The sequence below is a fragment of the Cydia fagiglandana genome, chromosome 19, assembly GCF_963556715.1.
Source record: "Cydia fagiglandana chromosome 19, ilCydFagi1.1, whole genome shotgun sequence".
NCBI lineage: Eukaryota > Metazoa > Arthropoda > Insecta > Lepidoptera > Tortricidae > Cydia > Cydia fagiglandana.
The window spans coordinates 5,484,044-5,509,558 of NC_085950.1; the positions used below are offsets into that span (position 1 = coordinate 5,484,044).

The 25,515-nt window shown below is 37.1% G+C and overlaps 1 protein-coding gene across 1 annotated transcript in view; it reads left to right on the forward strand.

Annotated features, from left to right (window-relative positions):
* Nucleotides 1-3,777: 3,777 nt before the first annotated feature.
* LOC134674192 (uncharacterized) overlaps nt 3,778-25,515 on the forward strand; it is a 50,923-nt gene continuing 29,185 nt past the window's right edge. The window contains exon 1 of the mRNA XM_063532250.1: nt 3,778-3,811. Within this exon, the coding sequence (XP_063388320.1) occupies nt 3,778-3,811 (34 nt within the window). The remainder of the gene's footprint in view (nt 3,812-25,515) is intronic.

Sequence of the window (25,515 nt, forward strand, 5' to 3'; positions counted from 1 at the left end):
CTCTGTTGTCTGTCTGTCCGTCCGTCTGTCTGTCACCGGGCTGTATCTCATGAACCGTGATAGCTAGCAGTTGAAATTTTCACAGATGCTGTATTTCTGTTGCCGCTATAACAAGAAATACTAAGAACAAAATAAAATAAATATTTAAGTGGGGCTCCCATACAATACAACAAAAGTGTTTTCTTGCCGTTTTTGCGTAATGGTACGGAACCCTTAGTGCACGAGTCCGACTCGCACATGGCCGGTTTTGAATACATTTGATGTGACAAATATGTAAATCTCTCTATGTTATGACTATGTTTGGAATCTTGTAATTCATAAATATTGAGTGGCTCGCCGTGAACTAACTGGGATGAGTACTTGTTCACATTAACAGCTACATTAAATAAAACGTAAGTACTTCGCTGCCAGAAAATTATGCGCAAAACATACACGGTAGGATCCTATAGAAGATGATATACGCGTGCCTCCGTGGGGGGCAAAACATAATTTATTTGTTGCCCACCATAATCCATACTAAATTTACAAATATGTGAGACTGTGACAAGGACAAACAATGATAGCGCTTTCGCTGCTACTCCTACTGAGAGATACATAAGACTATCCAACGATATGTTATATCCTAGATCAGCGGTCGGCAACCCGCGGCCCGTGAACCTCTCACTTGCGGCCCGCGAGCCTCCCTGGCTATTTTGTATGTAATATTAACAATGACAATGTCTAATAAAGTCATAAATATTAACAAAGTGCGGCCCGCGTCAACATCGTTAACTACTATGTGGCCCTTGGCTGCTAAAAGGTTGCCGACCGCTGTCCTAGATTCATGGAGCAAATTTATATTTTGATCATTAGAGAACCACTCGCTTTTCGGTGAAGGAAAACATCGTGAAAAAACCGGACTTATCCCAATAAGGCCCAGTTTACCCCCTGGGTTGGAAGGTCAGATGGCAGTTGCTTTCGTAAAAACTAGTGCCTACGCCAATTCCTGGGATTAGTTGCCAAGCGGACCCCAGGCTCCCATGAGCCGTAGCAAAATGCCGGGATAACGCGAGTGTGATTATTGAGTATGTTTATTGCTACCGACACTCGTCATTAATTATATCCGGCTAAATAATATGCGAGGTCACGCAACATCCTATCCCGCCATTTCTTGTTGCTATCACAAGTTACTGTTGTTACTTTATGGATGGCCCCCTTCCTAATCGTGTGACGTAATATATGAATGACTACGATAAATGTATCACAGATCACCTGCCTTAGACGGAACCACGGAACATAATATACACGGTGGCTAAAAAATAACTGCGTTCCCGTTGCCAGGGAGGTTTTAGGACTATACTGAGTAGGTAACTTTTACTATGGGCCCAACCCCGAAATCGCGAAAAATATGTACCCTCCCATAGAAAACACAAACAGACCCGCCTAAAAGTATTTCGGGGTTGGTCCCATAGTAAACGTTTCTCAGTACAATCCCAAAAGTAAGTATTATTAGGCCATTTTAATAAAAATATAATCTATTACAGATAAATAAATTATAAATTCAGTGATAAAAGCTTGTATCATAAGCCACAAGGGTTGAAAACGTAAAAAATATTATATTTAATTGGCACTATTGCGCTGCCGTCAAAATTTCCAGAGTAATATTGCGTGCAACATTGTCGTCAGTATTATTACTTAAATAATTAAATAGAAAAGAAACTTGTGGCTCTACGATTTTTACACACAGAGGTTAAAACAGAGACGCTTCGCGCTCGTACGGTCATAAAAACGTTCTCTCTTTTTTTGCAGCGAGTTCGTGTGACTACATTAGTACATTTCGATGCTAGTGCGGAAGGTATGTCATTACTTCACGAGTACCGAGATATCTTGCCACGAGCCGCAGGCGAGTGGCAAGACTCGGGACGAGTGAAGAATGACATTTCCGCACGTGTATCGAACGACGTTTTTTAATACAGTTGCGAAAAAATAAGAAAAACATTGTTAATCGTACACTAAACAAAAGTGGTAACAGTGACAGCTCGGTTAGACGTCGTCTTTAAGTATATTATATCTATGGGCGTTTGGCAGCTATTCCGTTCCATTCAGTCAACTTATTAAGAACGGAATTTTTAATATTGAATATTAAAAAATAAACGTGTTATAATAATGAAGAGGTAAGTAATTAAATATGAAATATGTAATATTTTCGTATTCTTACATTAACGGTAGGTTTTTATGCTGATTACGACGTTTAAAGGAAACTAATATTAACACTCATCAATAAGTAGTCGTGAATTGGAACAAGTATAAATTTAAAAAAATTGGAAAAGTAAAAAGCACTAGTTCGAGATAACCAACTTTCCGCACGCTAAACAGCTACGTAAAGTAGCACTTTTTGAGCAACTGTATTAAAATAGTACATTATTGTCGAGGCTCGGAAGTAGCTACTTGCAGGCTGAGGATTCGTTTTAAACGGACGACCTTGGGAGTCCGTTTAATTGAATCCGAAGCCAGCAAGTAGCCTTCCAGCCGAGTCATATATAGTGCTTTTCTCAAAAATGGTGCAAGAAATATAAATATCATAGAAATATTTTACAAAAGCAACGTTCTTACATATATATTTTGACAGAAAAAAGCCCTTGCCGCCTTTTTATTTTTTTTAATAAAAAAATAGAAGTGTATTTTTCTGCCAAAAATACGCCAACCTATTTGAGACATCTAAATAGTCGCGGTACTAATCATCTGTTTGGCTGTTTAATGGGCCTGTGCCTTCATTTGATATGGTCATTTCAACTTTTAAAAAGTTTGGAACTCGACAAATAATGGAATTTGTATGCAACATTGCAGTCCCAAAATCGAGACTGCAATGTTTTTAACTTTTTAATTTTTGACTGACCATAAACTACGCGCTTCGCGACCTATTTTTTAGACAGCAAAGTCGACTTTGCCGTCCATTTTTGAGAAAAATACTTTAAAGATGTACAATTAGTGGAAGGTCTCAAAAAGTGCGAGATCTCCTTGAAAATTTCAGGAAACTTTAATAGGAAATGAAAATTTTATTTTAGAAATTAGTATTTTCGGGCCCTATACACAATATATAAGAAGTTTCCGAATTTTTACAATTTGGGAAACTTTGCGTGTGATTAGTAACGACAGATATAATACTTATTAAAATGTACATTCACAACACTATTAGCACGTAAGCTTTATCTGTAAGTGCTGGTATGTATAAAATAAACAAATAAACAAATTTTCCCTGGGTACTCATTTTTTATATCAAAAATATATTTAAGTGCTATTTATTGACTAGGGAACAAAATTAAATCTCAGGTAAAATAGTTATTTGTACAACAAGAGATCAAAGTTTGATATTTCTTCGAGTGCTTATTTTGAGTCCCGTGCAAGCGAAAGATTCTATAATAGATTAACTCGCTACGCTCGTGAATCTAATTTAGAATCTTGAGCGTAGCAAAATCGCATTTTGCTCACTGTTTTTAAGAAGCAAAGTTCCCTTGTTCGAGCTGCTGAGGTGAAAAATTCATTATTCAATTAAAATTTGGAGTCATGTCCACATTATTGCGAGCAATGACGCCAATTTGTATGATCTTTGTTTATAAAATGTGCGATATCTGATGTAGCTCGTAACGACTCTAAAGCGGAGTCTGCCGACGGTAATCTATAAAAATGTGCGATCAAGTTCAAAAGCTTCGCTAGTGCGGCTAGTGGGGAGATTGTGAAGCTTTCATTGCGGAGGCGCAGGCGCCGGGGTCCGGTCAGTGTGTGGTTACCGAGTGGACGATGAAGCTTGTGGTGCTCGCGCTCTGCGCGCTCGGTATGTACTAGCCTTTATAGTTCAACTATAGGACAGAATAAATAATATAGTACTAGGTACAGAAGACTCACTCTCTAACAAAACGCGTCTGTTCCGATCAGCACAGACATGGCCGCTAGGTGGCGACAGCGCCACGCGCGGCTTATGGCTTTCCCCAAAATTGGGGCGGAACGGATGTACTTTTATTAGCTACCTGTAGCAGGCGTGTCTCACTCCGCGATTTCGTTGCTTTGCTACAGGTAGCTAAAAGTACATCCGTTCGACCTCATTTTTGGGGTTTGCCATAAGCCGCGCGTGGCGCTGTCGCCACCTAGCGGTGTGATCCTCCACAGCCGGACCACCTCGTCCGATTGCGCTCAGTTTTTAATGGCGAAATGTACCTCTAACGTACTTCATGTACCTCGTCGGAAATTGAACGTACCTCTGTAGTTTGGCAGATATATGCGTTTAAAAGGGGTCCGGCTGGGGAGTAAAATCTGCAGCCGGACCACGCCTGGATCCGATCATATCTGTTATTTTAAGATATAATTTAAATATCAGATGAATGTACCTGTTACGTACCTCCGAAGAAATCGTCTTTTTATTTAAAAAATGGTCTCATAAATGAATTTTCATACATTTAATTTTATGAGTATACGCGTAAGCGCCTGTCAAAAAATAATAGCAACATAGTAGAAAACAAATGTATTCAATTCGGGCAAGTCGTCTAACGTGTCAACCATATACAAATGTGGGTGGTTATAGGGAGTGTTTTAAACCGACACGAGTTGCGAATTACCTTTTCGCACGTGTATTGTACAACGTTTTACAGTACACAGTTGAAATTCGAAGAGATGTTGCCGCTATAACAACAAATATGTACTAAAAAATAATAAAATAAATATGAACGTGGGGCTCCCATGCAACAAACGTGATTTACTTTGCCTCTTTGTGCGTAATTTATAAATAAATATTAAGTATACGGACATTCTTATAGTAGACCGGCCAGCGAAAGAAAAGTGTTCTAGAAATCGATTTCCGCTCATGTCGTCCGGGATATGGGTGAATATGGTATCAATGCATTCAGTATTCAGTGTAATGCCTTGAACCCAAATATATGAGATGACAAGCGCGAAAGTGGTGGGGATAATTGCTGTGACGTCATAAAGTCGGCAGTACAAATATATAACGTACTGTAACATTTTCAATACTTGGTCTAACAAATTATTAGAAAACGTTCAAAAATTTCACAAACCACAGTTGACTTCGAACTGCTATAAATTGAAAATGGCTGAATGGATTAGTCCAAAATACATACCAAATGACTGTGAATATCCTTTACATAATGTTAAAAAATGATTAACCAGATATATCAAAAAATAAGAAAAGTATATCAAGTTGGAAATAAAGTGTAGGTCTCACAGTGTTTTATAGAAGCCAAAAAAGTGACATCCTCATTTTATTGCAAATTACTGAATTTTAGATCATTACAAATGCGAGACTAAAATTCCCGCGTGTCCAATTTGCGTAGTTTTTGTGTAATAATTTTTTGAAAATCGTGTTTTAGGCACCCGGATATAACGAAAAACTTAAAAAATATTGCAAATCGTTTTATGAACTTTCCGTTGTTTAGTATTATTGGATAAACCGTTTGAAGACGCAAATTTAGAGGCAATTGTGACATCTCTAGGTATATTGGTTACAAAGATATTAATGAATTTATTGTTTTTGGTTTTTATTTTATTTCTTCCATGTTCCGCCGTAGTAGGAGCCCATATTTGTATGACAGCTTCATTTATACGTCTTCTATCTACACTATTTTTTACAAGACCTAATTCCGTGGAAGATTGAATTTAAAGCCAATTAAAATTTTCGGTCAGGGCTGCCACTACCAATATCCGGGTTCAGCCGGATATAATATTAACGCTGTATACACAGTATAGCACTTTTATGGGTGGTAAAAACAAACTTTAATATGTTAATAAAAACCTACACATATGAAATAATAAGTTTTTTTAAGATTTAGTAATTTATTAGCTATAGATAACTTACAAATTCTTCCTCTTTATAATTAGGGTAGATAATATTTACATTTTGGTCGTTAGCTGTATGACAGTCAACTACAAAGAGACGTATACACTTTTGGACCTCATTACCATGCAGTAAGGTGAAACTGCTGTATATATCTGTTTTTAGTCGGGTCATCATTTTCTACTTCGAGGCTCTCTGCCCCATCTTGCACCTCGTAATAACTGTCGTCTGGACAGAACTCGGATGTTGGTGTTGGGGTTTCCTCCTGAGATTCCTGTGCCTGTGGTGATTGTGGTGCTTTCAATAAAGCTACTGCGGCAGATGGTAGGGGACGTTTTTTAATATATTTTATTCTCTGTGACATCTGTTGTTCGGAAATTACTGGATCTGATGAGACTAGTGCTCTGTGAAACAAATCAGACATTGTTTTTATCCTATCCGATTTCCGAGTATGGTGTTCTCGATCGTGACGCCAATATTTGTTCCGTGACTCTGCTGCTTGCTCGGAAAGTATACCAACTGGAACAGACGAGTTTCGAATGATTGCAGCGCCATGGGCCAAAATTTTATGTATGGTGACTGTCATAGGACACCATTTGTAAGTATTGACATATTTTTGGACTAGTTCTTTACAAAAATTGCCAAACTTCTCTGCGTCTATTGGAAGACCACTTGACAATACAACTAGAACTGTGTGGGGATCGTCCAGAAGCCACTTCTCTAAGCCAAGGATGTTTGCAATGTTTGTCAGACAAAACTGTTCTCGCGGTATTGCCGTCATTAGTAGTGCCACTATTGAAACGTACTGCCCTAAATTTAAATTCCAATTATTAAATGTTTAAAAATTAAATTAAATAAAGTTAGGGTCAAGTACGAGTTGGAGTTGCACATTGAGGACCCGTGTCATCGTACACTGTATGACATGGTAAAATTTTTTTAGACCCTTCGTGTGCGAACCCGACTCTCACTTGCCCGATAGGTACTTACTAAATCAGTTCTCGAAGCAGTGGGATCACATTTTCTTCCATATGAAGTCGAAACCAGATATCCCCAAGAAAATGGCGTATAAATAAAAATACCGAAGTGCCAACCCTAGCGGCCGGATAACCCGGATATAGTGTTTCGATGATTACTTGAATGTTTCACGGAATTAGGTCTTGTAAAAAATAGGGTGGATAGAAGACATATAAATGAAGCTGTCATACAAATATGGGCTCCTACTACGGCGGAATATGGAAGAAAAAAAATTAAAACCAAAAACATTAAATTCATTAATATCTTTATAACCAATATACCTAGAGAAGTCACAATTGCCACTAAATTTGCGTCTTTGAATGGTTTATCCAATAGCACTAAACAACGGAAAGTTTACAAAATAATTTGCAAATTATTAACGTTTTTCGTAAAATCCGATCCTAAAACACGATCTTCAAAAATGTATTACACAAAAACTATGCAAAGGACTAAAATGAAATGAAAAAGACTATGCTAATGAAAAAGACTACTCACTAAACTCGTGTCGGTTTAAAACACTCCCTATAACCACCCACATTTGTATCTAGTTGACACGTTAGACGACTTGCCCGAATTGAATACATTTGTTTTCTACTATGTTGCTATTATTTTTTGACAGGCGCTTACGCGTATACTCAAAAAATTAAATGTATGAAAATTCATTTATGAGACCATTTTTTAAATACAAAAACAATTTCTTCGGAGGTACGTAACAGGTACATTCATCTGATATTTAAATTATATCTCAAAATAACAGATATGATCGGATCCAGGCGTGGTCCGGCTGCAGATTTTACTCCCCAGCCGGACCCCTTTTAAACGCATATATCTGCCAAACTACAGAGGTACGTTCAATTTCCGACGAGGTACATGAAGTACATTAGAGGTACATTTCGCCATTAAAAACTGAGCGCAATCGGACGAGGTGGTCCGGCTGTGGAGGATCACACCACCTAGCGGCCATATGGACGGCCGTTTTGTTAGAGAGTGAGTCTTCTGTACCTAGTACTATTATTTATTCTGTGCCTGTAGCAAAGCAACGAAATCGCGGAGTGAGCCACGCCTGCTATAAGACAAAGTTATTGTGTGTGCAATTTTGTTTTTGGAGCCAGGCGAACGAATCGACCATTACGATAAAAGTGCGAAAAGTAGGAACCTCGGGTCGATTTAAAACACTCCCATTTACCGCCTCTCGTTGCGAATTACGTTTTCGCACGTGTATTGTACAACGTTTTACAATACCTATATACATATGGCCCTTTAAATTCTTGACATAGGCACATTTAATCCAGCTCAATGGCAGTAAAGTAGCACCATCACCATAAATGTACCTACTGTAATACTTATTTTTATGCTTCCGTATCCAAAGGGTAAAAACGGGACCCTGTTACTAAGTCCACCTGTCCGTCTGTCTGTCACCAGGCTGTATCTCATGAACCGTGGTACCTAGACAGTTGAAATTTTCACAGATGATGTATTTCTTTTGCCCCTATAACAACAAATACTAAAAGCAGAATATAATAAATAGGTAAATTAATAATGTAACTTCATGTCAACTTAAAAATTAGGAACATATTTATATCGAGTTTGTTAATGGTTTTCACATATATAGCAATATGTACATGGTGTCCCAGAAGTAGAGAAGAAGAACCACGTCACAGTGACACCGCAGTAGGTCAACTCAAGAGGAACCTAATCAACCTAATGCGTGACAACCTACCCGTGACGTGGTAGTTCTGGGACACCCTGTATACGCACGAGAAAGTTTTTGTTTGTTACTCAACCAAACAAAAACAACTCTGACGAATTAGGTGACGAATCACCAGTCGATCTTCTTTGATTCGCCCGTCAACTTGTTGCGAGGTCTTTTGTGAAGGCTTTAGGGGCTTTTAAGAGACATTTAATTATTGTTACGCAACATGATCATGGGTTCATCAATGGTCGATTTATTGTCTTAGTGTTTCCTTATCATACATAAGAGACATAAGAAAACCATGTGATATGCAAGTGAGTCAAACAACTCACTACACCTTATCAAACAAAGTCCCCCGCTGCGTCTGTCTATTTGTGTGTATGTATGTTCGCGATAAACTCAAAAACTACTGAACAGATTTTAATGCGGTTTTCACCTATTAAAATAAAGTGATACTTAAGGAAGGTTTAAGTGTATAATTACTATAATTAGCTAACCCATGCGACGACGGAGCGGGTCACTATAGTAAAGAATATTAAGGTAACGTATCTTCGGGAAAAGGTATTTTTGGGTCGCTGAGCCATGTTAGTTAAATAAAGAATGCGGCTGGACATCTCATGTTATTGTACGGAACGGTACAGAAATAAAATTCCTTGATCGATCGATGGCTATGATAGCCATCATATACCGCCTCATGGTATCGTCTTGGGTTGTCCCATTCGTTTTTCGTCAAGTTCTTAAATTAGTCCTATTTTGCTTTCGTCACCCATTCTACATTCGTCACAATCGTCGGTGGCTTTCAATGTAGAATGCGATTGTGACGAATGTAGAATGGGTGACGAAAGCAGAATAGGACTATTTGAAGAACTTGACGAAAAACGAATGTGACGACCCAAGACGATACCAGCCTCATAGGTAAAGTAAGGAGCTTCCTATATTTTCTCGCACGCACGTAATTACGAGTGTAAGTGCCCGGGGCGAGGCGTCCGACATGTCATTTTCTATGACGGCTGATCATAGACTAGGAATCCTCTAGACCGAGTTTATAGCAATTATTTCATGCAACCGATGATGCCAAAAATGCGGGGGTGCGCGGGACGAGGTGAACAAAGTGCCGTGCCGTGATTGGTCCGTACAAAGACACGGACGTCATACAAATACACTTTCGACTCGAACATGGAGTAAAATTAGTTACCGTATGCGTAGCAGAGGGGGTAACGCGACTATGCTCAGTCTGAAGGATGATTTGTCTGTGCGGCTGATTGGTGATCACGAGGTGCTTTTCATAGCAAACGAAGCGCCGGAAACTCCGGCCCGGCCCAGGGCCGGTTTAGCGTGAGTCATCCTTAAAATCGCTATCCCACCCATGATGCATGCGCACGCGCGCGCGATGTGATAGGGTATGAATAGATACGAACTGACGGGTACGAATTCGTGATTATTAGCGTTTATTTAACGTAAGGTTAAAATAAAGTTACAATCTGTTGAATAGCCTACTGATTAGGCTACAGAGGGCCTACCGCGAACCACATTCGACGAGTTGCCTCCCTGTCACACATACGTACGAATTCACAAGTGCGACATAGAGGCAAGACTTCGAACGTGGTTCGGGGTAGACCCTCAGTACAAGTTAACAATAGGCGTTTGAACTTTGAACTGGCTGGCCAAGTTAAGTTAACTTTTTTAAGGTTCCGTACCCAAACGGTAAAAACAGTACCCTATTATACTAATACTAAGACTCCACTCTGTCTATCTGTCAGTCCGTCTGTCTGTTTGTCACCAGGCTGGTCACATGAACCGTAATAGAGTCGGACCAAGAAAAATCTGCAGCGATTTTGATAGCCCACGCAGTGCAAGTGTCATTTTAAACGTCAAACTTCTATGCAATTATAACTTATGAATAACACTGGTACTGCGTGTGCTGTTAAAATCTCTGCAGACTTTTCTTGGTCTAACTCAAGCTAGACAGTTGAAAATTTCACAAAACCGGACAAGTGCGAGTCGGACTCGCCTACCGAAGGTTCCGGACTTTTTAGTATTTGTTGTTATAGCGGCAACAGAAATGCATCATCTATGAAAATTTCAACTGTCACGGTTCATAAGATACAGCCTGGTTCAGACAGATGGACAGACGGACAGTGAAGGCTTAGTAATAGGATCCCGTGTTAACCCTTTGGGCACGGAACCCTAAAAATAGCGTCACGTACCGACACTTTCTGGAACGCCCATTTAACCAAGATGACTGACTTATTGATTGATTGAGATACCTGCCTATTAATCTAAATATTGTATAACGATGATGAAATTGATGAGACTGCTAAGATCCCCTTAAGGGGCCTTCGCAAAAGCTATAAATAACAAACTGACAGGCCGTTTATGTCAGGTGATGACGGCCTTGGCCTTTTGGCCGCGAATATCTATAATTCGAAGAAAACTACGTAAAAAACATGATCGCGACATTTATTAGTTAACGTTTAGGCACCTGCTCGGGATTTCCTTCGTTTCGTAATAAAAATTGGCAAGATTTGTGACAAGCTGTCTAATTTCAAATACAATGATTATTTAATATAAGAATTAAATAATTCATTATGTAATCGAGAGGTTTATTTGATGAAATATTAATAACGGCTGGTCTAATGCGACTAATTGATTATAGGTACCTAATTGGTACCTAAATTAAAATTAGAGATCTCATACACACCATACAGAGAGAGTAGGAGATCCTATACAGGGATAATTAATATAATTTTGCTGTACGAGTACATATTTAATTCACTCTGTAACTGTGTTTCCTACATACATACATAAATTACCTAATAATTGAGAAATTTCCAAAATCTAGTAAAAACGCGTTTTTAACGGAACTAATAGGTACCTCTATATATATCGTGTTTCCTAGAAAAAAATAGTAGCTCTATTGTTCAAATATTTTTAAGCTTATCAGTAGATCTTATTGTGTTCCAATAACAGTTGATATTCAGCAACTTCCTAAGAGTCATATACTATTACGAAAACTATAAACTGAACGCACGCGGTCAAGTACTTTTGAATGAGACATTGATTGAGTTCAGCCATCATTAATAAAATTAACAAATTGTATAAATAATGAACACTTCAGATCTATTGGAGAGAAATTGAGAGTTAAACAAATGATGTAACGTACTCGTTTCCAATAGGGCCGGGTCATTCATTTTGATTGTGGTTTCTAAGTTTCTATTAAACAACTTAAGAGGCCTTTTACAATTCACTCGCGAAATAATGGAGATATGGACTTTATTAACTCACATTATAGACGGGTCTAATGCGAGTTAGACCCGTCTATAATGTGAGGTGAGTTAATATGTGTTCAAAACGCGAAAGTTTAAAATATTATATGGACTTTAATTGAAATTGAATAATTGTTATGGAGTGAAAATTTTTTGCACATTTGTTAGGTGGGTGGATCAACTATTTATTGGTGTTATTCTGTCACATCAGCAATAGGTGCCAATTACTAAGTATAGCGTGTTGGAAATTACCTTGACCACCACGTTCTACTGACACGCATGCGCGCATGTTACGTTGGCCCTTTCAACTACCAAAAAAGCGTCTTTGGTGAAATTGGAGGCCTTAACTCAGCATTTCCGAAACTAATATATGGGTCGGTCACGAGTGGGCCCTGAAACTACTCGGGAATCTGAGCGTTACCAATAATATGTAAGGTAAATGTACGCTTCACCGAATGCTTAAGCCCTAGACTTACGTTTATTTTTTTCATTCGTTCTGATATTTTCTTACGAATATGTTCAATACTAAAATAGAAACATAGATAAATTTGTCCTCATTTAAACATCCCTATAAATTACTGAAATGATTGGACGTGTATTAAAAACATTTTTAAAGTCATTTCTTCCAATTTCCTTGTTTGTACCGTTTACCGAACTAAGAAACGTGATTTGCACATTATACCGAATAGGGAGCCCGCATTACCGAACTAGGAAATAATTGTATGAAAATATGGGGTTGAGTGGTGCTCAAACTTCAGTAGTTCACTATTAAATCCCTACTATGCTTCGTTTTTTAGCATTATAAAGATGGTAAGCGATCTTGACGTGTCTTTTTTATTGAAATAATTCTTTTGAAAAATAAGTCAGTAAGTAAGGTACGCAATAATTATAAAACATGTACGCATATGTATAAATATCACTGGCAACTACGGTGGCCAAGGTGCTTGACGGTCTGCTTGATAACTTACTGGCGAAGCACATTCAAACTCATGACGCGCAGTTTGGTTTCAAACCGGGTCTGTCAACAGAGAGCGCCATTCTTTGTTTCAAGCATACCGTTAAGTACTATGTTGAAGGAAAAACTCCCGTAGTTGCCTGCTTTTTGGACCTGTCGAAGGCGTTCGATACGGTGTCATATGACATACTATGGGATAAGATGGAAAAGGGCACGAGCACTCCGAGGGAGGTGATTAACCTGTTTCGGTACTGGTACGGGCATCAAACCAACCAGGTGAGATGGGCGGGCGAGCACTCGGACGTGTACAGGTTGGAGTGCGGGGTGAGGCAGGGTGGACTCACCTCACCGCGCTTATTCAATCTGTACATGGATGAGCTGATTGCTGGACTCAGCGGCACGAAGATCGGATGTTCCATAGGTGGCACCACGGTGAACAACATTAGCTACGCAGATGATATGGTGCTGCTGTGTCCATCAGTCAGTGCGCTAGTGAAACTCTTAAAGGTGTGTGAAGATTATGCGGTCGCTCATGGTCTGAGGTACAACACAAGTAAAAGCGAACTGTTAGTTTTTAAAGCAGGTAACAAGGCTTTTGACGAACTACCACCTGTCAGCTTGTGTGGTGTCGCTCTTAAAAGGGTGACGCGCTTTAAGTATCTCGGACACTGGGTGACCGAAAATCTCCACGATGACGTAGATATAGAGAGGGAGCGTAGGGCGTTGGCGGTGCGTTGTAATATGTTGTCTCGCAGGTTTGCGCGGTGTAATGGGAATGTCAAAGTAACGCTATTTAAAGCATTTTGCCAGACCCTTTACACGTGCAGCCTGTGGACAAATTATACTAAAAGAGCCCTCAATGCCCTGCGCGTCCAGTACAACAATGGGTTCAGGATGCTGTTGGGACTGCCTCGTTTTTGCAGCGCGTCCGGAATGTTCGCGGAGGCGCACACTGACAGCTTCGGTGCGATAATACGCAACAGAACTGCCTCTCTGATGCGTCGCGTGCGTGACAGTTCCAACAGCCTCTTGCGCCTAGTGTTAGAGTCACCTGCTTGCGCCTTCTGGAAACACTGGGACGATGTACATATGGGCTCCAGAGGCTTAGTATATAAGTTGTTATAATTTATTAATTTTGTTATAATTTTGTATAGGTTTAAGTACTAACATAATATTAAGGGAATGTATACTAACACTATGGACATGGTCTGAATTAAATAAATTGATTGATTGATTGATTGATTGATTGATAAAATAATTTGGCTGTTTCATAAATTTTGGCTGGTCCATTTTCTATGGAAGGGTAAATTTTTTTTCACGATTTCGGAGTTGGTCCCATAGTAAAAGTTGCTCAGTATAATCCCAAAACCTCCCTGGGAATGGGAATGTAGTTAATTTTTAGCCACCCTGTATGTGAACCCCGGAATTTCATAACAAAAGACAAAAGTTTAAAAAATCACAATCGCCCACGACGAGAGGAATCTAAAAAAATTTTTGAACATCATGCTTCATTATTTTTATTATCCTATTCAGTTTTTTTGTCCACGTTCCAAGACTATTATCAGGCGTCCAATAAGTATGTCTAAAGTTTGAAAAGCGCTGGCATTGAAATAATGGTCACAAAAAATAAACATATAAATATCGACCTAGCCGTTATCGTAATAAGGATGATATTCTCATGAACGTCGAATAGAAACATGGCCAACGCAAACATGAGTTCGGTAGCAGAGACCATGGGTACCATTCACCGAACGGCCGTTCGGTGAACGAAACATGGAAAATATGTGGAACCTATTTCGCGAACGGATTTTGAAAATAGTATTTTAATCGTAATCAATGTGGTATAACTACAAATCTATCATTAAATTTAATACTTGAATCCATTACAAAACCGTACATGTATAAAGTTCTTGTTAATACTGACGTAAAATATCTAAAATTATTGTTTGATAATAGTCTTGCCAAAAACCTTATTTTGATGCCAAAAAGTCGTAAAACATGAACATTTCAAACGCAGTTTTATAATAATCTATATAGGTTATTGTTGTTCGGCAATTGCTCATAAAATTACAAATACATTAAGTTATTTGTGAAATTAGGTAGTTAATCTAAATAGTTCGTAATCAACCATTAAAAAAATAATTTCAAAAACATACGCTTTCCCTGATTTCGGACGCTGTTCGATAATACCTTCCAATCAAATTGTCGGTGAACTCATCACCGAACTCACATTAAGCTTAATTTCTGATAATATGACTGCACTAAATTAATTAAATTTACTAAAATACACAAACTAATTAAGTAGTCACACTGAAAAACCATACTTTGAAACACAGAAATAAATTTAAAAGGTTTTATGACCTTAAGAAATATACGCAACTTCTTACCGATTTCTTTAAGGTTGCCCATACAAAGTGGCAATCGGGAGCAACGATCCGTTTCGATCAGTTGCCACGTCCCAACTGCGGGACAAATTGGCCGACTCTGAGGCATAGTTGAAGGGATAGGTATTTAACTCGTGGAAAAAAAATACGCAGGTAAATATCAGCTGTAAATAATCGACTTATAGCCTAAAATAGAAGAAATTCGGTGATACGGACGGATATTGAGCGTTCGGTGGAGCGTACTTTTACCTTATTTTATGCCTCCTTTTAAGACGGCCAAGTGGTGGGTCCCGAATTTTGCAGTATTTGTTAGGTGGGTCGGAGCCCAGTCAACTTCGGGAACTACTGCCTTAACTCAAATCGTTTTTGTGATAGCGCCCTTAAAGGCACTTACCTACAGTAGCAATAATCTATGATGATAATAGTCCAGCCTAATTACCTAGAGGCTACAAGTCATAAGCACATCAACATACTAAAAGCTGCTGGTTGCAACCTGCCTATATTATAACGGTCTCAAAGACCATAAGACCAGATACTATTAGGTAGTATAAATAAATAAATGTGTATGTATATATATTTAGATGCAAGTGAGAAAGGCCATGTGTTAAGTATTTCGTTCTTCACGATTGGCAATATTCAGAACGAGATAAAAAGCTTTGCAAAAGTTTTGTAAAAAAACATTCGCACGTGTATCTCTATCGATTGAATTATGATTTAATGAAAAAGAAAGACATGTATTTAAAAGTAATAAATTACAGCCATTAATAACAGCGTTTTACACAAAAATAAAACGCTAATTAAATAACTTACCCTATTCGGAACCTAATAATAATATTGAGAATGGCAACCCTGTTGTCGGTCGTATTGTCCTTTTCTAGCATATACGTCCCTCTCTCTCCCACACTCCCACCACACAGCAGTTTGCTTTTTGGCGGTTGTCGCAAAAACAAATTTCCAACTCATTGTCTCAAAATTATACATATTTACACCAGGCAGGATTAAAACTTTAGGTTCCGAATAGGGTAAGTTATTTAATTAGCGTTTTATTTTTGTGTAAAACGCTGTTATTAAACAACTGTACCGCTATTCGGAACCTAATAATAATATTGAGACGTGTTTGTTATCGCCTGGTGGTGGGAAGACGCCAAGCCAATGTGATTATACATGTACTTATTATGTATATGTAATATTATTATATTATGAGTGTTTAATTAACTATGCAGTACACCCTTTATTTTAACACCTGTGAGGAGAGAGGTATTTAGTAAAGCATACAATTTGATATTCCATTATATTATGATTATGATACTAACTTAACATTTTATATACGTACTTAATGTACTTATAAATGTTCAAAAAGAATAAGTGAGTCACCACAAGGGTGCTATACTTAATTACTTAAATGTAGGTATGTGAAAACTAGGTAAAAGAAGATGTGATAAGTCAGTCTACTCTTCAAAGAGCATACAACATCTGTTATAAGGAGTAATGTAATTCAAGTATGAAAAGATAAAAATAATAACGTACTAGAGTAGTTTTTATTTATAAGTCGCAATTCTTATCAAATTTGATAATAATTATCTATAATAGTAAAGTAAGCAGTTGCAGGAATATAACAAGGACAGGACCTTTCTTATTTCCAGAATCCCTCGGGATTAGGTAGACGAATATTTTAATTATTCTTTATATCACTATCACCACAAACAGAGTTAATAAAATTAGGTACTTATTCAAATGTCATAGGGAATCACTAAATTTATTTAATGACTGTAAGCCATATACTCGGTTATAGGTTATAGTTATAGCTATAAAATGCATTTAACCCTTTTATATGCTTTACTAACGAGAACGCAAGTCACTGTACATACATAAATAAACCTTACTTAAAAGTGTGAAGGTTAGGTACTATGAGAGCTTAAGCCACAACACTCATTGTTCACTGCGCTGTGGCACTAGTTATGACGCTTTGTGGTGTTCTTGTGTAGAATTGCCACAGAACTTTATCAATAATATTTGCAGAGTCATTCTAATTAAATTCAAGTTTAGCTATCATAACCTTAATTTTACTCAATAATTTGTATATATATATAGTAAGAGTAGTTTCTTAGTGGTTTACTTTATCTGGTGCCTACTGGTAGACATAAGCCTTAAAACTTTATTGGTTCTGACCGCTAAAGTGGCTTAATTTCTGTAAACTATTCATAGACATTGCTTAATTCTGAGTATTCAGTTTTCTCTATTCAGTGTGTAAATTATAAGGAATCAGATACTTAATTCGAAACCCTAGCTCATCGCATAGGTGCTTTTAACCGAAATACAAATTTATGTGCTTATTTCGTGATTTTACATTATTTGCTGTGGGAAACCAGGGGGTTCCCGACCATTTGCCGGGCGCCTGTGGCCCCAAAGCCACAGCGCAGAGGCCCTTTAAGAGGGACCTATTTTATCCAATGCTAGAATCAACACTTTGTCAAATCTATTAGATATTTAGGTATACTTATCCTCCTTATGAACTAAGGATAATTGTTACTTGTTTATATTTCAATAATAGCAAGATTGTAAATTATTTTATATTCTGAAATATAATATTACTTAATTTGGGCCAGTGTACTTTTGTATACTATATCTCTGGCCTACTACCTACTATATAGGTTAGTCTAATAACATCCCGCCTCCTGGGAGGCAATATACAGAGTTCTTGGATATATATTCACGATATCGCTAAGTGTGTGGATCTAGTTTTCCGACACTTGACTGCATGAAATTATTGTGTACATTTTTTACAGGTCTCGAGCAAGAAGGGTACCTATATATAGGTTGAGGTCCTTAACTTGTGGATTTGGTAATAGGAGCAAGACACAGACGGGGTGTAAATTAATTGATCCACCATGTTTCAAGAGATTCATGTGCATTGATGCCTTCAAGTTACACTGTACAGACAGACTATATAACTCTTTTGCAGAGTTTTGCCAACATATTATAATAAATGACTGCATTTGTTTGGGTGTACTTGTTCCACGACAAAAACATATTTATATATATTACAATGTATTTTTGAAAAGTACTCGCCTTTCAAAATAGCTTCGCCTTTTCGCAAGGCTTGCTGCTGTTTCACATTGTGCAAAGCAAACAGTATCGCAATGCTATAATTTTGTATAAATTGAGAACTAGAGGGTCATGCCCTAGACGTGACCGCCCAGAAGTTATACTAGAATCGTTCGTGCAAACCATTAAGTCACTAGCTGTTTATTAAAAACCTTATGACTGGGTACATTACATTCCACGGTGGGTACATTTGTTAAACGTATAGTATCAAACTATGACGAATAATGATAAGTGAATTAAGTGATAACAATATTTGGTCCGTGCATAGAAGCACGTGCCTTTGAGATTAGTGCATGGGTAGTTTAAAATAAACTTAATCTGTGCATAGGAGCACTTACGATCAAGGTGGTTCGAATCCTCAAGGTTCACAAGGCAGACATAAGGGTGTAAAATAAATCATTCATAAACGCCCCGTTAGGTCAGTTTTGTACATTTTTATTTCCAACATGCTTGTGCAGCACATGACAATTTTCCTATACCATGCCAGTCAGGGATATAATAATTAAATAGGTACCTAACCTTGGTTATGTCGTGTACCTACATAGGTAGATACTCGTAAAAATGTTAACTGAAAGACTAGTGCTCTCGAGGCAAATATAATTTATATTAATTTCTAGTCTGTCATAGCAGGCATAGACTTCAAAGGTTTTTAGATATTCATAGGGCCGCTAAACGGAACCCTTTGTACACCTTGAGCAGGCTGTTTGTGCTCTTGTAATTTTATTTTCACACCATCAGTGATATTAAACATAGCTTATTTCAGAATTGAACCGTAAGCTATGTTGTGTCGTGAGCTTAAGTGAGCCTGATTTAATTAGAGTCCACAGATTATCTGGACCTTGGAGGATTGACCACACCTTATTCTAAATATCAATATTCTGTCTGGGCTTATGGTCGAATTTAGGTGACTAAATCTCTTAGTATTATCTATGCCACCAACGTTATGAGGCTTAGCGTCTCTAGACCACAATTTTATATTAGGGTGCAAAGATTTTTTTTCATCTTTAAAATAAAAATGAGTCGAGATAGGCCTGGAATCTTAGGTTATTTCATATCTATTATATTATAATTTTAGAAATGTTAATTATTCCAATTTTGAGTTTAGCCAATAGGGTGTCCGGGACCCTTAAAATAGATTGGTAAACAAAAATGAAACCTCGAATAACGAAGCCTATTTCGACTGATTTTTACCCAGAACATTATTTTGTTAGAACCCTTTTCACTTGTCCTTTGTCCAAAAGGAGGTATTTACATATTCATCTTTGTTATATTTTTATGATTGTGGCCTACTCGCTCGCCTGTGTTATGACCATATCATTTAATTTCTGACATGCCTTGCGCAGGCTTATATAGGTTGTAATATCATCATCAGTAACTTGACATCAGTTTGTGAATGAATCAAAGATTCTTTGGCACACCTTACGCAGGTGGAAACATGGCAGCCTTGCGCAGGCTTAAATAGGTACACAACACATTGGTATCATCACAAATAACTTGACGTTAGTTTGTGACTGAATAAAAGATTCTCTTAGGCACACCTTACGCAGGTGGAACCATAACAGACATAGCTTAAGAATATCATTCAAATGAAGTTTATGTTTATGGGTAATATTCCCTTAGTTGCGAGTTCTTCGCTCGACAAGGGGAAAGGATTTACTTTAATAGGCACTTTTAGAAAGTGTCATTCACGGTGACGAGATTTGCCATGACTAAACTTTAACTCTACAGTTAGCGAATATAATTTGAAATTATGAAGCAAACCATGCGTCTTCGTCAATGAATCAATCTAAACATTCCCATATTGTTAATGCCCTTTCAAGTCACAGGCTTCCGATTTTATTTAAAACGTTTACAAGTGTAGGTACTATTTATGTAGGTAGGTAGGTAGGTAGGCTTAAAGAACCGTCTTGTATGTACCATAGTTACATATAGAATGAATAATCAAGTTATTCAAATCCAAAATAATACAAGCACATATAGCATAATACAAGCACATATAGCAACTACATGCAAGAGTTCTTTTAAGCTGTTAGTACCTGTTATTTAATTAAAGAGATACCTATCTACCTACATTTTAACCATTTTTTTTTTTTTTTCAAAATCTAAGATCTAATTGGAGAGATGTAAATTGATAAGGAGTGAAATACTTAAGGATTTCCATGTCATTCTTGCGCAGAGCCATGCTAATATATCTCTTTATCTAGTCAGACTTAAGTTTACGTACTGCCGAAGTACTCACTTTCCACAAAAATAAATGCAATTCTTGCGATGTAGGTTTGTTCGTTACCTTGTGTCCCTCAGAGCGGAAATAGAAGCCCCGCGAAGCGGGGCTTTGTCGACTCCTAAGCGGGTACACGTTATTTATCAGCAAGTTTATTACCAAAAAATTCATTTTGCAATATTATATTTAACCCGGAACGGGATAAACCGACAAGTTGCTGATAGATACTTGGACAGATAAACCCTACACGTCTATAAGCTTCTACCTTAATACGTAGGTTCTACGTAACACGTATTAACTATCCGATCCTTTCGTATTCGAAAACACAAATCACTTGAAAACTGAAGGGTATGCCTCCACACATCACCATTTAAGTGTTATACCTAATTTCAACACTTATTATAGACACACAAAGATTTAAAGTAAGAAGTAATAAGACTCTGAAGAGACTTAATGTAGGTATAATATTAATTAAATTCTGATGGTGACAAGTGCACGCTTTACCAGCTCGATGTGTTTTCTACCATTATGTGTTTTAGTATTTTCATTAGCATAGCCACGGTGCGCGCAGGCAGGCTTTGAAAACTTACACATTACTATTCCGGATCGTTTTTATTTGCTAGATAGTTTAACGGACACTAAATTTTAATTATTTATTTCGAACGGCAAAAGCCGTTAGAAACTGTTTTTCAATATAGTCAGCTAAACTGGGGTACAATTCAAAAACTCACCAGCAGTTTAGCTTCACGACCTTCCAGATGGAAAAACAGCAAGCCAATGAGTTGGAAATTTGTTTTTGCGACAACCGCCAAAAAGCAAACTGCTGTGTGGTGGGAGTGTGGGAGAGAGAGGGACGTATATGCTAGAAAAGGACAATACGACCGACAACAGGGTTGCCATTCTCAATATTATTATTAGGTTCCGAATAGCGGTACAGTTGTTTAATAATTCTTAACTTAAACTTACCTACCTTTTTTTCTTTTTTTTTTATTATGAATGGGCTTACTCATGGCCACAGACTAGCCGAGGCGTTGACGTGGCCTACGATGGAGCGAGCTCGCCCAGAAGGTGCCTGTTCACGGGATCCCTTTGTTTCCCATAAACTTATTGTTTCGAATTTCGATAGTCAGAAATTGATATCCATATAATTCATGGACATAAACATCAATAGTCATAATTTTTGTTAAGTATAACGTTTCATAGTTCTAATGTTAAACATCTATAATATTAAACGCTATAATCACAAAAGTTATAAAATTGTTGAGTATAACATTCAAAGGTATATCAATAATTATTCAGAAATATTTTAAGGCATATATTTTATCGGACTAATGGTCGTTAATCATATCGTTTTAATGTCATCTCTTTGTTTCCCATAAACTTACTGTTTCAAATTTCGATAGTCAGAAAATGATATCCTCTTATATTCTAATATTTAGGAGCTATAATATTAAACATTATGACTTTCAATAATTCAAGTCAAACAAAGGACCATTTTTAATGACATCCTTCATATAAAGAAAAATGAAATCTGTTTCCTCAGGTAGGTTCGTTAGTTACCTTGTGTCCCTCAGAGCGGAAATAGGAGCCCCGCGAAGCGGGGCTCCGTCGACTCATTGGCGGGACGAAATGGTTTAATAAGCTACATGAAAAATAAGAAATGGCGGGAAATCAGTAAAGCAAACAACAAAAAATCTGTTTCCTCAGGTAGGTTCGTTAGTTACCTTGTGTCCCTCAGAGCGGAAATAGGAGCCCCGCGAAGCGGGGCTCCGTCGACTCGTTCGAGGGACGAAATGGCTTAATAAACTACATGAAAAATAAGAAATAAAAAAGGGAAATCAGTAAGCCAAGGTAGACAAGCATGCAATTTGTTTTGTTTAATTTTATAACTATTGACAATATGACTAATAAAAATTATGATGGAAAACGTTATGGTCTAAAAAAATCGGAACTTAAAATTTAGGAAATGCAATAGAGCCCTACTTATCATTATAACCTGCGATAAAAGACCTTACAACGATTATTATAAGCAAGTTTATTGCCTTCAACATTATGTAATGTTATACCTTCTGGACTTTGAATATTATGAGTAACAAATTTTATGACTAACAATAATAATGACCTGCAAAAATCGGAACTGCAATTTATATTGTTAAAATGTATGACTATTGACAATATGATTAATAAAAATTATGATGGAAAACGTTATGGAAAGAATAAATCGGAACAAAAAAATTATGGGAACCAATAGAGACCCGCCTGTTCACTCTTGATTTGAAGATTGCCGGGTTACCTACCTACTTGGAACTACGAGTATATATCTATATACATCTTGCATATTAATCATATTGTGATTTCCATATTATTACGCAAGGTAGGTAGTTAAAATTACACACACTACCTATCACTTTAAAACTATGATGAATTAATTACTTACATGGGTATGGTAATGAATAAAAAATACGCTTAATTTCCTTATACAGGATGTTTGGTACATCGTTTGCCAAATTAAAACGGCAGATAGGTTGAGTCATTTGCAGTCTGTGCGGAAAGAGAAGAGTCGTGGCAGAAACGGGAACTAACATTTTAAATTTTATATGGCAATCAAACCTTTGACACCTGTCTTGTAAAAAGTAAACAAACTTCTGTCAATGTATATTTTTATTAACAAAAACCGCAAGTTTTATGTATAAAATATTTTCATAACACGATAAAACCGTACATAAAACCACAAGGAAAATTATATTTAACATTGTTCGGTTTTGTCAGCGGGAAGAAAACGGCTAAAAGCCGACTATCGACTTACAAAAAATCGCGGTACGTGTTTCCGCTATTCGCGGGTATTGATGTTGTATTTAATATTAAATAATTACCTATTTAATAAGCCCCCTAAGTAACTTGTCTCCGGTACATAATCGGTAAGTATATTCATTCAAAATATATTAATTTTCATAAATATGCAGGTCATTCATGATCTTTAAAATAACTGACAAATAGTCTTGATACTTGCCATTTTATGCATATTTATATGTAATTTCTTTTTCAGGATTGTGTAAAAGTACCTACGGTATCTCGAATAAAAGACCGCTAAGTAGATGATATGCAAGAATTCGTAATCTACGTGCCGGATTCAAGCAAATCCAGTTCAGGTGAAGATGATGATGATTATATGAGTGTCCCTGGTTGTTTTGAAGCTAGCTCAAACATAAGTGACATTGAATATTTTAATTCAGACTTCGATTACAAAGAATAAATCTATTTCTAATAAAATATTTCTTTATTTGTAAGTTCGTTTACTAGGTTCTGAATAAAACTTTTTCTATTAAAATATTTCTTTATTTGTAGGTTCTTTTAGTTACGAAATTATATTTCATATTTAGCAGTGACTTTTCGGCGAAGTAAAATATCGTGAGATGAGAGAACCGGACATATCCCAATAAGGCCTACCTACTTATGCACTATTTTTATTCATATTCATATTTATTATTAATAATGTACACATACATTACAAGTCAAGTTTACAAAGGGTGAAATATATCCCAGATAAAATTACAGTTCTATTGCCCAATTTCTACCCGATCTACCCGGTTTTAATAACTGTTGGACTAGGCACAGATTAGGCAGTACATAAATGAGACTCGTATCTTGTTTGGTACTAAAATTACAGTTGTATTGGGCAGATTCTTAACTAGTTTTAGCAGTTTTGTCAATCGCAGTCACTTTTTAGTATCTGAGATATAAAAACAAGTGTGTTTTAAAAAGAAAACTAGTGCCTGCGCTAAATCAGAGGGTTGAGTTGACGAGCCGACACCACATCCAGGCTCCGTTTAGTAAGCCGCGGTAAAAAACCGGAACAAAAGGGATTCAAGTATCATGACCTTTAGTGTCGTACTATAATCACGTGACCAGTGTTGTCAGCATAGCAAAAACCATAAAATAGCACTGGCGCGCCCTCAAATCCCACGACTCTTCTCTTTCCGCACAGACTCTATCTGCTCATGTCTAGAAAAAAAAATTGTCCATGTTTTTTTTTACTACTGCTCAAGTAAAAATTTGAAATTTACGAAAAACTGCCATAGAACTGAAAAAAAATGTTTTTCAGTTCTATGGCATTTGCAAAAAATTGACAAAAAATTTCTAGGCCTGGGAAGATAGCAAATGACTCAACCTATTTGCCGTTTTAATTTGGCAAACGATGTACCAAACACCCTGTAGATAGGGAGCGTGCATGTAGTGTAGGGGGCAGCACAGAAGCCCCCTGTTTATAGGCGCGAAGTGAAAATGTCAAGTTTAAGCTTCCAAGTTTTAAGTTAGGTCCCCACTGAAACCTACCCTTTGCTAACCGTAGCATTGAGTGGGGCCTTTTTAACTACCATTTGATCTATGTCGTGGGTTATGTGCCTAAAAATTCAATTTTTTTATTCTATAAGCAGGCAGTTGTAAAAAAACCGGTCAAGTGCGAGTCGGACTCGCGTTCTAAGGGTTCCGTACATAAGTCCGACTCACGCTTGACTGCACATTTCTAAAAGGTTTTCCTGTCATCTATAGGTAAAATACTATTTTGTGTATTTTATTCAAAATTTTAGGCCAAGTAGTTTCAGAGATAAAGGGGGGGGGGAATGGTCGGACAGACAGACGTATTACGAGTGATCAAATCCTACACCAGAACATGCGACACAACTAAAAACCGCCGTGTCGCCTAAATAATTTTTTAGCTCTTAAGATTTTACTATTGTATGTATGTTAGTTTGTAAGGTATGTATCTATGGGCCTTAGTTGCCTGATAATAAATGATATTTGATAAGGGTTCCATTTTTTTCTTTTGAGGTACGGAACCCTAAAAAGTAAGGTTTTGTAAAGTATGACCGAATATACTCGTACAATTCGAAGTATACATACCTATACTTCGTTTTTTTTTGCATTAGAAATTAGGTAGACAATCTTGATGTGTCTTTTAATTGAAAAATACATTTTAAAAATAAGTTACGGCAAATATGTAACAATTATGAATCTAATACGATCATTTATATTCTTCTGCTTTCATAAGTAAGTTAAT